Genomic DNA, 16,475 nt, shown 5'->3' with positions numbered 1-16,475 from the left:
TTTCTTTGTTTCTTTTATCGACACCAAGCCTTTATCCATTTTTTTTCTTTCATATAAATACTTGATAAAGGTTTGAAAAACACTGTACTCATTTAACCTTCATCTGCATTTACCTTTCTCGTGGCTGCGTCTGAGAGGGCTGCTGCAGATGTGCCCGCGTAGAAAAGGCTGTTCCTTAGTAAAGAGCGCCACCCTCTGACCATTCCAAGAACAATTCCTAACAAGAACATTTGCTCAGACATCCACACTGAGTACGGCCAAAGTAGAGTCGGATTTTTTTCGTTACAAATCCTCACGACACCTCCCAAACCTTTTTCACCTGCAATGTTCAGTTGTACCTTTAACATTTGTATTCTTTTGGTGCTTTTTCTGAATAATTAGACTCGGGTCCCATTCGATTATTTTGTCCAGTAGACTCCAAAAAGGACTTTTCGTTTTTTCCAAAATGCATTGACATCTTCCATCTCGATTTTGCACGAGGCACCGCGAGACTGCACGGTAACGGGCCTCCACCACTGGGGTCACGGTGTTTGTAAGTTGTTTGCACAACTCGCGGCTGCCTGCTGTTTTCATGTGAGCCGCGTGACCTCTGAGTTGTGTCCAGCTCTGCTTCTAAAGGTTGGGTTGATCACTTAGCGCAGTTTTTTTTTTTTTACTCTGCCCACCTTGATCTCCGGTGCAGTGAACCCGAACGTGACGACCCAGCTGTAAAACAAGAAGGGTAAACTGGTATGGACTCCCTTGCTTTCACAGTCACAGAAATGTCAAATGTAAACAGGAAATTACGATTCTACATGCACAAAACCTATAAAGACCTTTTGCAACATAACATGTTTTAACTAAATGAAATGAGGGTGTACCAGGAAGACATGACAATTGTATCATCTTAAGTGAAGATGGTATGGGAAATGCAAATGACCTGTTTTTGTTTTTACTTTCAGTTCATTGCAGACAGTGTGTGTGAAGCACAGATATTTCATGTTTTGTCATGACAACTTTATTCCATCCTTTAACATTCATGCATTTCTGTATTTTATTCCTGCAACACTGAGATGTTCATATTTTACCAGTTACCATCCATTCTCCCGACATTTAAAGGAAATTGTGATATTGAGGATACCAAGCAAGGAGGATATTTTGTCCCATCACTGTGCAACAGCACATGGTCAAATCTTTTTCCTTCTCAAGATTCTCCACGTCCCTTTTTTTCAGAAAATGTTGTAAGTGTATCGAATCGTATCGTATCGAATCGTATCGTATCGAATCGTTGGCTGAATATCGTGTATCGTATCGTATCGTGAGATTCGTGTATCTCTACAGCCCTAATCCCAGATGCCTCCGAGCCCAGAGAAGCTGGCCCTGCCTCTGTACAATGTTAACATGGGAAACTTTAAAAACTTCAATGATGTTTTCACGCATTTTTTTGACAACCTGGAGGTCCCCCTGCCCATCATTGCTCCACAAAGAGTCAGCCTGTCATGGATGCTGCTTTTTAACCAGATAATGATCACAAACCACCTTTTTAATTTCTTTCTTGTTATTTTTGACCTTACTACTAGGGCTTAATTGACCTCTTCCCAACTCTTTTATCATAATGTTTTACTTATTTTATTATTTTATTTGATTTATTGATCACTCAACCAGTTCAAACAACCAGCTTCTCAGTTAAGAAGATGTACATTAATGAGAAAACAAGTGCTCAGTTTAGGGAGGCCATAGCCATAATGTAATGGAAGCTGTTGCACCGATAAGAATCAAGAGCACCTTGAGCAAACAGAAAACACCATGGAGACACACCACTACGGTATAAACCTGAAAAGAGAATGCAGGAAAGCTGAACGTAAATGGAGGAAAACAAAGCTTCAGATTCACTATGAGCTGTACACACAAAGCCTGCGTAGTTATAACAATGAGCTGTGCAAGGCCAGACAGCTGCATTTATCTGAAATGATTAATAAGAATGTCAACAATTCTCGAACTCTGTTTGCTATGGTTAAAAAACTCACAAATCCTCCTAAACAGTCAAACCCAGACCTCTCCACAGAAAAATGCAACGAATTTGCCAACTTTTTTAGCCAAAAAAATCCAAACAATTAGACAAAACATTCACGCAACACAGACAAACAAGAAAACTATTCTGTGTCTAAAACCTAGAAATAACTCTGACGTTATGTCACAATTTAATATTGTTGATTTAAAAATCCTAGAAGAAACATTTAGGCATCTGAAATCAACCACTTGCACTCTGGACATAATACCATCCGACTTTTTAAAACTGTTTTTACCTCAGTAGAAAGTGATCTCCTACAAATAGTTAACAGCTCACTGGCATCAGGCATTTTTCCCAAGTCACTAAAGACAGCTGCCATTAAGCCACTCCTAAAGAAGAGAACTCTAGACGCCTCTATGATGAACAACTACAGACCTGTTTCTAATCTCTCTTTTATATCCAAGATTATTGAGAAAGTTTTATTTAACCAGCTCAACGACTTTCTGAATGAAAGTGGAAGTCTTTGATAAGTTTCAATCAGGCTTCAGACGTCATCACAGCACTGAAACAGTTCTGGTCAAAGTGTTACAAAACATCAGGTTGAATATTGAATCTGGTTGTTGTTTCAGTCCTGGTTCTGTTGGACCTCAGCGCTGCGTTTGATACTGTAGATCACAGAATCCTGTTGCACAGGCTGGAAAACTGGGTTGGACTTTCTGGAGCGGTCCTTAACTGGTTCAGGTCCTACTTAGAAGGCCGGAGTTATTTTGTTACTATTGGCAGCTATGAATCTGAGTGAGTGGCCATGACTTGTGGAGTCCCCCAGGGGTCAATTCTTGGCCCTCTTCTGTTTAACTTGTATATGCTCCCTTTGGGTCAGATATTACAGAACTTTAACATCAATTATCACAGTTATGCAGACGATACACAACTTTATGTGTCTCTGTCACCGGACGACTGCAGCCCAGCAGACGTACTGTGTCAGTGTCTGCTTTCTGTTTGGTAGCAAAGAGAAGAGAGTCAGCGTTGGTAAATATCTTGAGACTCGGGACCTTATAATCACTGACCAAGTTCGTAACCTCGGAGTGTTGATAGACTCAGATCTGACTTTCAGCAGCCATATCAAAGCTGTCACCAAGGCAGCTTTTTACCATCTCAGAAACGTCAACAGAATTAAAGGTTTCCTCTCCCAAAAAGACCAGGAGAAACTCATCCATGCATTCATCTCCAGCAGACTCGATTACTGTAATGCTCTTTTAACTGGACTTCCCAAAAAGAGCATTAAACCTCTGCAGCTCATCCAGAACGCTGCTGCTAGAGTTTTAACCCGGACTAAGAGATCTGAACACATCACACCAGTTTTAAAATCTTTACACTGGCTTCCAGTCAGTCATAGAATAGATTTTAAAAGCCTGCTGATGGTTTACAAATCCCAGAAGGGTTTAGGCCCAAAATACATTTGTGATATGTTCAGAGAATATAAACCCAGCAGAGCTCTTAGATCCAAGGACTCAGGCCAGCTGGTCCAGTCCAGAGTCCAGACTAAACATGGAGAAGCAGCATTTAGCTGTTATGCTGCAAACAAGTGGAACAAACTGCCAGTGGAGATTAAACTTTCACCAAATGGAGACATTTTTAAATCCAGGTTAAATGCATTTCTTTTCTCATGTGTCTATGCATGAAATCTGCACGATATCTTTTAATTTATCTCGACTGTTGCTTGTTTTTAATCATTTTAATTGTTTTACTTGTTTCTCTTTATGTTCTTTTATGTATTTTTAATGCTTCTTCCACTCCCTGCTGCAATGCTTTTATTTTATGTAAAGCAATTTGAATTGAAATGTGCTATACAAATAAATTTGACTTGACTTAACTTGACTGATGTGTTGTGGGCCTAAAAAATTACGATGATGAGAAAAAAAAACGTGAATGAACATTTAAAAAAAAAAGAGGGGAGTGTATTTTGTGTCTCACTTACACAGCTCATAACACAAGAGAAGATACAGAATAGATGCTGCACGTTATTGCAAGTGTGTGCAAGCTTAGGGACAAACCAGTCGTTGCTTGGCCTACATCCACGATGTTGCGTTTAATGACACCAGGGCCCGAGTTGAAGCCAGAGCAACACAAAAGTGTCATTTGAGACGAGCTGATTTCAGACATGTAAGGGCGCAGAACACACACCCATTCACACACAGCATGTCACATTTAGCAAAATGTCCTCATCTGGAGGAACATTAAGATTTCAATGTTTTCAGAAAAAACATCAGAATCACAGGAGAAAACTTTGACATCAAAGGCACTCTCTGCCTGCATGAAATCACGGCTTTAATTCTTCTCATTGCACTTTCACTACAATTGATCTAATCAACAGCTTTTATTGGTATCACTGTAGTCCCCCCCTCCCCCCCTCGGTGAGGTTGTAAACATGATCGTCTGATATAATTAACAAAAATAAAATCCACATCTATGTACAGTTTTAGGAAGGTAATCTAAAGCCTAATCTAAGCTTTGGAATCCTTCACCGGCTTGATCTACATGTCAATACTAAGTGTCTGAGCTCAGCGGCGCTACACAGCCACATGTGTGTGTCTGAATTTATTATCGTGTTTTCTGGTGTCATGCCGGTGATGTGTTGGGCGGATTAGGGCCCTGACTCGATGTAGCACGGTCGCAAATTAATTGGGGATCACTATCAGTTACGTAACAGCCTCCCCACACGTACGTGTACACACAACAAAGTAATTAGCTTTCGGTTAATTAGGTAATCAAGCAAATGAATAGGAGCTCCCTCTTGATATCCAAAGGGGGAAATGGGTGGGTTTCAAGCGGTGTTTCTCCCTCGATGCTGGAGGCTGCAGCATGCGATGAAAGGAGGAGAATGTCTGCAGGTATTGTGCAGATAATGACCAGCAGAGGAACTGCTAAATGGATAGAAGTTTTAGGAATCAGGGCCTCGGTTACCTCAGGCAGCATTCTGTCCCTGAACATATGAATGAGTGAGACAACAGCAAGCCTCTACCTGCAAACAGATACTTTTCAAAATGTTGACATTTTAGGGTATTTGGCTCATATTTGTTCTCTTCCTTTACGCTCAGAAATCCCCTCTTCAGTGGTACATACATACACCAAACTGTCTGTGGTTTTACAGCGAGGTTTGTTCATGTATAATTTTTCATTTTGATTTTAATTTTATGTTGATTGTTGTTGATATTGATGTTGCTCATGTTGGGGGGTGGTATGTGTGCAGTGTGGCTGTCGGTGTGATGTTTATTGATGTTTGATGATTATTGATTTTATTATGTAAAGCATTTTGTGCTGCTTTTTAGTATGAAAAGTGCTATATAAATAAAGTTTGATGATGATGATGTATCACTCATAGCCTAAACCCAATATCAAAGTAAAAAGGGATAAAACGTGTTTAACCTGGTTATAAACAATCGTCAAATTTATGTTTAAAAGAAATGTAGGGATATCTGCACATATATCGTCTCAGTCAATACCTCATTTGACTATTTAAACCTCAAATGTCAGAAAACTCATTTTACAAATGAAGTTGTCTCTTATTTCATATCTGTTATCTAAGAATTTGAACTAGTTCACCTGTAGTGTGTTCTCCTAAAACAAGTTTTTTTTTTTTTAAACGGTCTGTAAAAAGTCCACAGATGAAAAGAGAGTGGCTTCTACAACAGGATCGTGATCCCGAACGCACTTCAAAAATCAACAATGGATGGTTTCAAGAGGTGAGAGCTGCAGGCTTTGATGTGGACAGATCTCCGCCGAGCGAATCTCACACAGCAGCATGTGAAGAATCACAGCCTTCACGGTCTGCGATGCCTGCCTCAGGGACTGCTACACCGTACCGACCAACATTTGCCCCAAGGCAACTTCTTTTAAGTTGAGACAAGTAATGTGTCACCTTAAATTTCAGGCCTTTTGGAGATCAGGTCATTCACACTCATCACTAGTTAAGCAATACTTTTTTTATTACTTACAAATCAAGTTTGGTGGTCGGTGAGTACATAGCAGCTACTTGTAACCACTCAAACCGGCTATGTCACTGTAGCTCAGCGTGACCACTGCAGAGTAGATGCTCTGGAACCCTAAAACAGAGCTGTCCATGTGACCGCTCACTCTCTGTACATGAGACCTTCGCATCAAATGTTGTTGCGGGGCTTTGGGGTCCAAACCATTGGTGTTCTTGTGCTTGAACAAGGGTTTAGAGAGCTTACAAGAAGAGACCTTGTAGCAGCTACTCATACTGCATTTGTGACTGGCATCAAGCTTGGATGGGCCTGGCTTTTTGGCTTCAGGAATAAGATTTATTTCTATTCATCAATCAAAGCGACTGTTATTTCAAAGCATAGTCTTTTTGTGTGTGTGTGTATATGCGTTTAAACGCCCCCCCCCCCCCCCCCAAAAAAAAAAACAACAACAAACAACTTACATTTTACACAGCGTCCCATTTTTCGGGGGAATTGGGGTTGCATTACTTCTGTAGCTAACAAAGATGAGCTTTGAGCGGGTTTTCAGTCAAAACACTCACAAGTGAGACTCCCGAGTCGGAAAACTATCAATACAGTTCATTCCTAATCTTCACTTATTTTACACTGAGAGGTAGTTTACATGCCGTTCCAGGGGAGACAACATTAGGAGTAATGTGCGACTGGAACAGAGCTGCTCTGAATATGGAAGTTTTTCTGTGCCATCAGAGTTTGAATATGAATTTCTAATATTGAATTTTTACAGCATCAAAATCAGACTTTGAATTTGAAAAACAAGCAGTGTAAAAAAAAATAAATAAAAATAAAATAAATCAGTGGAAAAAAATTCAACTTCAAAAAATTCAGTGGAAGATGTTGAGTCTGGTTCTTTTTCCACTGAATTTTTTTTTCCACTGTTGGTTTTTTAAATTCAAAGTCTGATTTTGATGCTGTAAAAATTCAATATTAGAAATTCATATTCAAACTCTGATGGCACAGAAAAACTTCCATATCTGAACAGGCTGGCAGAAAAGGACGACTTCAAACAGACATTTTTACAGTGACCGTACCGTGCAAAAAAACCCAAAACAAACAAAAAAAACACAAAGATGCGTGTATTTTCAGCTAAATTTTATTTCCTTTGTCCGTGTCACTGCAAAATAAAAATCATGTTCAGAAAGAAAATGTCCCTTTATAACTATCGAACAGTCCAAAGTTGACCTAGAAAAGCAGTGCGAGACAAAAACACCAGAACTTTGGCCTACACTGGAATAATAAAACAACAGTACGCTAACGGGGTTAGTGGAGATAAGTCAGATCAGGTTTCAGAGGAATGGGCCACATTTAGCAACTAAACTGGCAAAAGAAACATCTGTCCTCCTTTTCTGATTTTCGTCCCCAAGAAACTACTCGTTGCCAAGTTGACTGTTTCAATTTCTTTTTAAAAAAAAACAGCAACCTACGCTGACCTCATAGCTACCGGCACTCATCACATCTCTCAGGCGACTTTCCTAAAGCCGAAATGTAACATGTTCCATCTTCCTACTGCTAAATACAGGAAGAACCTGACCCATCTCCTCCAAAGCAAAGACGCTGCGCTGTTCCTCCACGTGTTACAGTGGCAGCAGAGGGAAACAGTCCAGCGAGCAGACGAGTGCATTTACAGGCAGGAGAAACATGTGGGGACAAGTCCTGAAGAGCACCTCTGCCTGAGCACATGGAGCATCTTATGGAAGTCTTTCTGTGCCATCAGAGTTTGAATATGAATTTTCTAATATTGAATTTTTATAGCATCAAAATCAGACTTTGAATTTAAAAAACCAACAGTGTAAAAATTTTTTTTTTTTTAAAAATCAGTGTAAAAAAAAAAAAAAAAAAATCAAGTTCTAAAAAAAATTAAAAAATTAAAAACAAATAAAAATTCAACTTCTTTTTCCACTGGATTTTTTTAAGTTGAATTTTTTTTCCACTGGATTTTTTTAAGTTGATTTTTTTTCCACTGGATTTTTTTAAGTTGAATTTTTTTCCACTGGATTAATTTTTTTCACTGTTGGTTTTTTAAATTCAAAGTCTGATTTTGTAAAATCTGTAAAAGTCTGTAAAAATTCAATATTAGAAATTCATATTCAAACTCTGATGGCATAGAAAAACTTCCATACATGTCCTCACCAAGGGATCAGCGACTCCGTTTGGTAAAGCAGGGGATCTACTTTCAACGTGCACGATGACAAGTTGGATCTGCTGAGAACGTTCCCATAGACACTGTTCAGGAGAGGTTTTCCTCTTAAAATAAAGCTGTTAAAATCACTTTTTTTTTTAAAAATCATATAAAATCTGGACACCAGGTTCACGATTCTGAGGAACCGCGCCGGATTAAACTTTGATTCTGTATGACGGCTCCGTAATTGAGGGACGACAGCGATAAGTAGTCATGTGCAAAATTTTCAAAGTGCTACCCTGATCTGATGGACACTTGATGAAAGTTCAACAAAACAAACAGGACATTCACTCCACTCACGTGAAGAAAAAAAGAAAAGCCTAGCCGAGTAAAACACACTGATAATTAAGATACAAACATCTTAAAACAGCAGACGAGTGCTTTGGCACTGAACAAGCTGACCGAATCATGATGCGAATGCAGACATTTTACATATTCAACAGTTTAAAAACAGACTCTACGATGCAGCTGCTACCGCTACGCCGGAAAATAACTTGTCGGATCCACAGGCTACGCGGAGGACAGGTCCATGACAGCGCAGTTCGGCGTAGCAGGAAGTCTAAACCAACACGTGCTAATGAATTCTGGATGAGATTTTACGGCCGAATGTACATTCTCCAAGAGCTTCAGAGCTCAGGGACCCATGTTGAGATGAAAACAAGGCATCAGTCATTAGAAGTTAGAAAAATATATGGACACATTTTCTTGTTGAAATCAAAAAACTAGGGCGTGGACGTTGCCTTTTTTTGCTTAGAGGCAGGTACAGAGTTCAGCTTTACAAAAAAAAAAACAATAAAGGAAATACAAAGAAAAAGTGCAATACAGTCTTAATGTCTTGAGCGTCCTCCCTCAAAGGCATGATGCTCCATGTGGGCTGAAAAAGTCAGAGTGATCGATGGTGATTAGAAACCTTTGATCTGTTTCACATAACCAGCGATTATTACACAGATTTCATTATTCCAGAGACAGTTTGCGAACTCCAATCAACTCCTGTATGGAAGTTTTTCTGTGCCATCAGAGTTTGAATAGGAATTTCTAATATTGAATTTTTACAGCATCAAAATCAGACTTTGAATTTAAAAAAAACAACAAAAAAAAATTTGTAAAAATTTTTTTTTTTTAATTTTAAAACAAAATTGAAAAAAAAAATCTGTGTAAAAACAATTCGACATCTAAAAAAATTCAACTTCAAAAAATTCAGTGGAAGATGTTGAGTGAATTTTTTGAAGTTGAATTTTTTTACACTGAGTCTTTTTTTACACTGTTGGTTTTTTAAATTCAAAGTCTGATTTTGATGTTGTAAAAATTCAATATTAGAAATTCATATTCAAACTCTGATGGCATAGAAAAACTTCCATACTCCTGCTTTTTTTTTTTTTTGTACAGTTTTGCAACGACTACTTAGCAGGTAGCGACAGGACTGGCCTATGTGGGTCCGCCATGTGAAGAAGTGTGAAGCACTCCAGGTATTTGACTCTCCTCTGCGAGGCTTTAGGCCAAATCTGAAGGCAGAACACATGTAAGTGAAGAAAAACAGGAATACTTACACTTATAAAAAACTGCTTTGAAGGATATTGATGGGAGCAGCTCAAAGATTTTTCCCAATATATTCGCCTCATTCGCAAGCGTCGCGTCTCTGTTCCATACTTGAACGATGTCTTCCCGATCGCGCACGCTAACGCTGACGCCAACCACCTCATCGTCTGGGAAACCAAACGGTTTTAACAGTTTAGTTTTCGCCAAAGCAACCTGGCTATTGTTGCTTTTAAGTCTTTTTTTTTTTTTTTTAAAGGAAAAGAAAGAAAAAAAGCACACACCTGAGGCACAATAATCTGCAAACTGTTCTCCAATAGTAGCGAGTAACAACTCTTTCCAAACTGCTGCCTGAAACAGTAACACAGAGCATCTTATTAGCAGTTCTGCAGCGTCACAAAGAGAAAGGCGGAGAAAAAACAGAAGACGGCACCTACACTATTTTCTTTTGGTATTTTCATCTTCCATACTCCACCCTTTGCATTACTTTCTTCTTCCCTGTTGGCGTAAAGCATCGAAAAGAAAAAAAGGGGAAAAAAAGAGGAGTTAAATATGCCCTAAATTCAACAACCTATTCAAAATATCAGGTTTTTTTTTAATTATATCCAATAGGAAACCTGTAGTAATTGACAGTTACTGCATGATCTGCATTTTATTCAGTGGTATGATCCCAACATTTAGAGCAAAGAGACTCACCACAGCGGCCTCCGCTCTCCACGCATTAAGTGATAGCTACACCTCAAAGGCAGCGCTGTGACCGGAGGGATGTTGTTATACACACTCCAGAACATCTGCAAACAGAAGGAAAAACAAACATCATGTTCAGGCCGCCGCGGTCTGACCTGTTAAGATTTTTTGAGGCCAATACTTAAAGCTGCACTCTGCAGGATTTGTTGTTGTCATACGTAAAGTCCTAATTTTTGGCATTTTAAGAGTTTACATGATCTATCAGAACGCTTGAAGTTGAAAACGGTGACCTCCGTAGTCGCAAAATGCAAGAAATGTTTATTTTTTAACCGAAAAATAAAAAGTTATTCAACTTCCTGTCCCGCCCCATCAAAACACATGAGAACTCGTGCACGTAGACGTGCACGGCAGATGCGCGTACACGACTCCTCATTCATCAACTCACCTGTCATTTGCGATCATGGAAGACACAGTAAGTAGACAAGCCCGTAATGAAGTTCAATAGTCCAGATAAATAAGCGTGGGGACGAGCCTACCTTGTATTGCGCGTGCACAATCGGTGATTGACAGGCAGCAGAGCCCAGCTCGTAACCTGATTGGTTACCTTTTACCGGTCCGGTCTGCAATTTTGTAAACAAACCTGCTGGCTTTGGAGGGACCTAGCGGGACATATAGGGGACCTAGAGAACTCATTTTTTTTTTGTATTGGGGTATTTAATGTACTACTTTCAGAATCCCCGGACAGTTCCAGGCATTATGCTTGAAAAAGAGTTGCAGACTGCAGCTTTAAACTGGGACCATGATGTGACACAGAAATGAGAGAAAACCTGTCCGGTACTGCCCCCTGCTGGACAAACTATGTAACAACGACACTGAAGCCAAGTTGTGCCTTCTTGCTTCACACAGAACTGTGGAAAGGTCCAGAGACACCAAAAAACAGAGCTTGCACCATTCTAACGAGCCTGAAAGTTAATATTTGCTATCGGCACCTTTTATTTTTCAACATATCATCCACCCTCTCTCTGTTTCTCTTCCTTATGAATGATACGATGAGGCTTAAGTGAACAGTAGCTGGATCAGCTCATTCAGTAGCAGAGGTTTGCTGGATTTCTCAAGGACATCCCTTTCAGATACTCTCATCTGCTGGAGACAACACCTAGCGGGTAGGTGACATACCTTTCAGGTTTCTTACACTCGACTCACAAAAACCATGCCTGTATTTTCTGTGCTCAACTATAGCAGAAGAGGAACTCCCCCACTAACCTGACACAATCTATTCAGGGCCGTTTTTTTTTTCTTCCTCCAACGGCTGCAAAGAGGTGCCACACGAAACCCTCCGTCAGTATATTTTTCACGAGATTGCCCTTTTCAATCCCGCGTCTCGTAAGTCGAGTCGTTTTCACACACGACCAGAGAATTTCTGGAGATCGTGTGAAGATTGTGGTCCCCGACTTTCAGAGGCCTTCTGTCCTTCTGACAGCAGGAAAGACTCTAAAGTGGCATCAGGTAGGAAACACACGCTACCCAACAGTGAGCCCCGCCAGGCGGCGACCCTCATCAACAACATGCTCCAAAGAGTTGGCTGCTGTATCCAAACGCGGTTTCGAACTCGATGACCTTCTTGGCTTCTTTACTAGATCTCTGACGAAGATGTGCGCTCACATTTAGCCCCTGTGGAGGACGTCTGGAACATTTCAGGGCTGCGGCGTGTGTGAAAATAGCTTCAAACAAACATTCAGCTGGAAGTCCCCATAAAAAAGGGACAAAGTGACTTTCCCTTCATGCAAAACAAGCCATCAAAAAGTAGTAAAGTTTACATTATAACACAGTTAATGAATGGGAAACGGTTTATTCCCCGCCGCCATCTCAGCTTACTGTAGCTTTAAATGTCCACGAACTGCCGTCCCCTCACGTCACTGAAGCCCTTCTCCAACTAAATCAGACTTTTTTTTTTTTTTTTTGCCGAGTCATGCTCGTGATCTCTATGCTCACAAGACGATGGAGCTTGTTCAGCCGACGCGGACTCTCACCTGAACCGTTTGCACCGTGTAGATCTTCTTGAGATTGGATTCACATTCTGCCGCCGTCGTGCCCGGTAATGACCTGGAAGAGCAAGTGTTTTTAGGTCAAAACTACACCAGACAATAAGAAATGTGCAGAACGTGTCAGGAGTTTGGTGGGTTTTTTTTACAACTTTTAACAAGCATCACAGCGTTGAGTTGTTGCAACTCACAGCACAAAGGTCTGGAACAGTCTTCATGCTGTAACAGTGCATGTATTTATAGATCATGAGGGCAATAATGTCAGCAAACTAAGAGAACGCAAGATTAAAATGAGCAAAATGACCCCCTTGTCACTTCTTTTACAGGATCCTTAATCCAAAGTAAATTTTGACCACATACAGTAACTTCTTACATCTATTAAGTGTCACAAATTAGGGGAAAAGTGGCAACTACAAGCTTGAAGTGCCTCATATAGCTTGTAAATCCTTCATAAAAAACTATGTCAACCGAGAATAGCGTCACATATCAGGAGGCTGAACTCTGGAATGTTTCTTTGTTTAAACCTTGATGCGGTCTAAAGATCTGGGTTGTTGTTGTTGTTTTTTTCTTCTTCAGTCAACTAAAAGTTGAATTCCTACATATATCAGTCCTCCCGTGCAGGCCAACAAACTCATAAAAGAATAATAATGGAGCCCTCGTGACACCCAAACTTTTGGGGGTTTTGTTCCAAGTTCGAAAGATAACAACAAAACAACAAGAGCATCAAAATGGCAAAAAACATTCCCATGACCCCGTAAAGAGCGACGGGGATGCGTTTTAATGACAGCGGGAAAGGAAAGAGCCCCTAATGAGAGAAGGCAGCATTCCAACAAGACCACAGTGTTAAGTACGGAAGAGTATTAGGGCCAGGCATAAGAAAAAATATTTATATTTTGCCTGTCGAGAATAAAGTCGACATGTCGACTTTAATCTCGACATAGCCTACTTTAATCTCGACATGTCGACTTTAATCTCGACATGTCGACTTTAATCTCGACATAGCCGACTTTAATCTCGACATGTCGACTTTAATCTCGACATAGCCGACTTTAATCTCGACATGTCGACTTTAATCTCGACATGTCGACTTTAATCTCGACATAGCCGACTTTAATCTCGACATAGCCGACTTTAATCTCGACATGTCGACTTTAATCTCGACATGTCGACTTTAATCTCGACATGTCGACTTTATTCTCGACATGTCGACTTTATTCTCGACATGTCGACTTTAATCTCGACATGTCGACTTTAATCTCGACATAGCCTACTTTAATCTCGACATGTCGACTTTAATCTCGACATGTCGACTTTAATCTCGACATAGCCGACTTTAATCTCGACATAGCCTACTTTAATCTCGACATAGCCTACTTTAATCTCGACATGTCGACTTTAATCTCGACATAGCCGACTTTAATCTCGACATAGCCGACTTTAATCTCGACATACTTTATTCTCGACATGTCGACTTTAATCTCGACAAGCGAAATATTATTATTTTTTCTTATGCCTGGCCCCAATACCCTTGTCGAGATTAAAGTCGAAATGTTGCAAATCATAATTAGATGATGGACCAGAGGAGTTGACTGGAGCTTAAACAAAAGTTAAAAAAGGTAAACCTGTTTTTTTTCTTTGACAGTTTATCGGAAATTTAGGAGTTAAATTCGCCCCCCAAACCCTCCGGTTACCCTTCTGCTGGGAAACAAAAAGTAACTGGAGTTGCATAAGTGAATAACACCAGGTGAGAGGAGCACTTGTCCGCTGTGCTGCGTAGGAGTCGTTTCTTTGGACGAGACAACGACCTCCTTTAACCTGCCTCTGATGTTGGGATTTGTCAACAGAAGAAGGTCATGTTAAACGCAAACACTTCTCCCGCTACCTACGTTTTTTTTTTTTTTTTTTGCTGTTGGAGGCCTTCGGAAAAGCTGTGGCCTTGAATAATATTGCCCCCACGTCGTCTCGGCTCGTCCCCGAGGCTCTGAACTCGGAGACAACGGCGGCGAAAGCTGAAACTATTTACCTGTCCAGCCAAAACGTCCACGGCGAGTGCAAAGGCAGCGTTGTTGTGTCGTCTTCCCGTTGTTTCTTTGTGATGTTTTCCAACTCTTTCTCGTCGATGTCAATGCTGTTTTCAGGGGAAACTGTCTGGTCGCTCAGGGCACTGTCCATCTGCACGTCTGTCTGACCCTCGGGAACCGCCATCTCAGCAGGCAACAAACTAAACCCTTTTCTTCTTTCTGCGTGAATCCTCCTAATAAAGGCACCCGGTTCGGGCTTTATCTTCAGATACCCAAAGGCACACTACCGCTTTTCCGCCCACCAACTGCTGACGTCGCCGCGTCACCGAGCAGGAACGTCGCAGTTGGTCCACCCCATAGATTGGAGAAAAGGAGAGACGGCTCACTCCGCCCCACTTTCGGCCAGCGCAAACTGAAAAGCCTTTCACAAACTATAATACACTGTCACAAATAGATGTGAAACCAACATGGAATTACACAGTAAGAGTATGGAAGTTTGTCTATGCCATCAGAGTTTAAATATGAATTTCTAATGTTGAATGTTTACAGCATCAAAATCAGACTGAATTTAAAAAACCGACAGTGGAAAAAATTAATCCAGTGGAAAAAAAAATCAGACTTTGAATTTAAAAAACCAACAGTGGAAAAAAAATCAATTTCTAAAAAAAAAAAAAAAAAAAATCTGTAAAAAAAATTCAACATCTAAAAGAAAATTCTGTGGAAAACGAACCAGACTCAACATCTTCCACTGAATTTTTTGAAGTTGAATTAGAAATTGATTTGTCTTTTACACTGTTGGTTTTTTAAATTCAAAGTGATTTTGATGCTGTAGAAATTCAATATTACAAATTCATATTCAAACTCTGATGGCACAGAAAAACTTCCATATAAGAGCGATTCTACAGAAATATGAAACACAAAACCACACAGCTAAATAATTTTTTAGGAATCCTTGCATCTGCATTTCTGGCAGAATTTGGCCATAAAGTGTAGCTCAGTTGGACCAAATTCCAAACTTCTAATGTACTCACAATTTGTAGTATGTCAAATATGTAAGGGTGCAAGCCAAGTTATACCAAATAATTGGCCAGTTTGACCAGATTTCAAAAGTATTTTTTTTCTATGCGCGAGTTTGCAGTAAAATGTTCCAAAGATAACTGTGAAGGGTGTGAAACAGTACTTGATTTGTACACCAGAGGTCATCAACCACACTCTGTTGGAACACTATTTTGTTTGGGTAATGTTCAGAGTAAATTAGCAGCAGCCAGTTTATTTTTTTACTCAGACACTGAAATTGGTCTTCATTTGACCTGTACGTCATATATTTACAAAGTTACTATAAACTGACACACCATCAACAGAGTTGACCCCAAGTTGAAGCATCATTGAACATCCCCTCCAGAGGTGATGAATGGCCTTGTTGACTTGGCTCAAAACCGCTAATTTGTCTGTCAAACAGTGTTGCCTTTGGATTTATTTTATTTATTTATTTATTATTGTTGCAACAAAGGAAATGGAGATTAATTATGAGCCTTTGCAACAAGCAGCCAATGTCTAAAGAAAGACTTTTCACACGTTTCAAGACCTGGAGAACTATTGCCCAAGACCACTTCAGTTGATTGCAATAATCTGGCTTCAACTTCAACTTCAACTTCATCTTTATTGTCTCCTGGGGGAAATTTGTTGTGCAGGCAGATAAAACATTAAAAACTTTGAAACATTGAAACACAATCACACACGTACAGGGGGAACACTAGAAAGGGGGGTAAAAGCACTACAGGACCATATAACATGAGGGGCAACTATTTAAAATTCTGGTTTAGCTGGCTGATGACTTGTGGTACAAATGAGTTCTTCATCCTGTTTGTTTTGGTCCTCGGCACTCCAAATCTCCTGCCTGAGGACAGGAGCTCAAACTCACGATAGAGTGGAAGGTCAGGACACTGTATGATGTCCTGGGCTTTGGAGTATAGTCTCCTGCCAAAGGTCGTTGAGAGAATT

At 40.1% G+C, this 16,475-nt stretch overlaps 1 protein-coding gene across 1 annotated transcript; it reads right to left on the bottom strand.

The window, feature by feature from the left end:
• Positions 1 to 7,089: 7,089 nt before the first annotated feature.
• Positions 7,090 to 14,800, bottom strand: LOC142377702 (eukaryotic translation initiation factor 4E type 3-like). Its single transcript, XM_075462009.1, has 7 exons — positions 14,477 to 14,800; positions 12,442 to 12,514; positions 10,421 to 10,515; positions 10,162 to 10,222; positions 10,009 to 10,075; positions 9,739 to 9,894; positions 7,090 to 9,065 (listed from the first exon to the last, which is right to left on the bottom strand). Exons 1-7 carry the CDS (start codon positions 14,656 to 14,658, stop codon positions 9,019 to 9,021), a joined length of 681 nt encoding a protein of 226 aa, XP_075318124.1. The 5' UTR covers positions 14,659 to 14,800; the 3' UTR covers positions 7,090 to 9,018.
• Positions 14,801 to 16,475: the final 1,675 nt, after the last annotated feature.

The sequence above is a fragment of the Odontesthes bonariensis genome, chromosome 3 (genome assembly GCF_027942865.1).
Source record: "Odontesthes bonariensis isolate fOdoBon6 chromosome 3, fOdoBon6.hap1, whole genome shotgun sequence".
NCBI lineage: Eukaryota > Metazoa > Chordata > Actinopteri > Atheriniformes > Atherinopsidae > Odontesthes > Odontesthes bonariensis.
The sequence above is the reverse complement of the archived record's forward strand: the minus strand, read 5'-3'. Positions and strand labels throughout refer to the sequence as shown.

Excerpts from the sequence above, each read along its gene's own strand:
- LOC142377702 (XM_075462009.1), bottom strand. The coding sequence starts at position 14,658 with ATGGCGGTTCCCGAGGGTCAGACAGACGTGCAGATGGACAGTGCCCTG. Across the intron at positions 12,515-14,476 it reads TGGACGTTTTGGCTGGACAG|GTCATTACCGGGCACGACGG; the intron begins GTAAATAGTTTC and ends TTGCTCTTCCAG. Across the intron at positions 10,516-12,441 it reads ACACGGTGCAAACGGTTCAG|ATGTTCTGGAGTGTGTATAA; the intron begins GTGAGAGTCCGC and ends TTCTGTTTGCAG.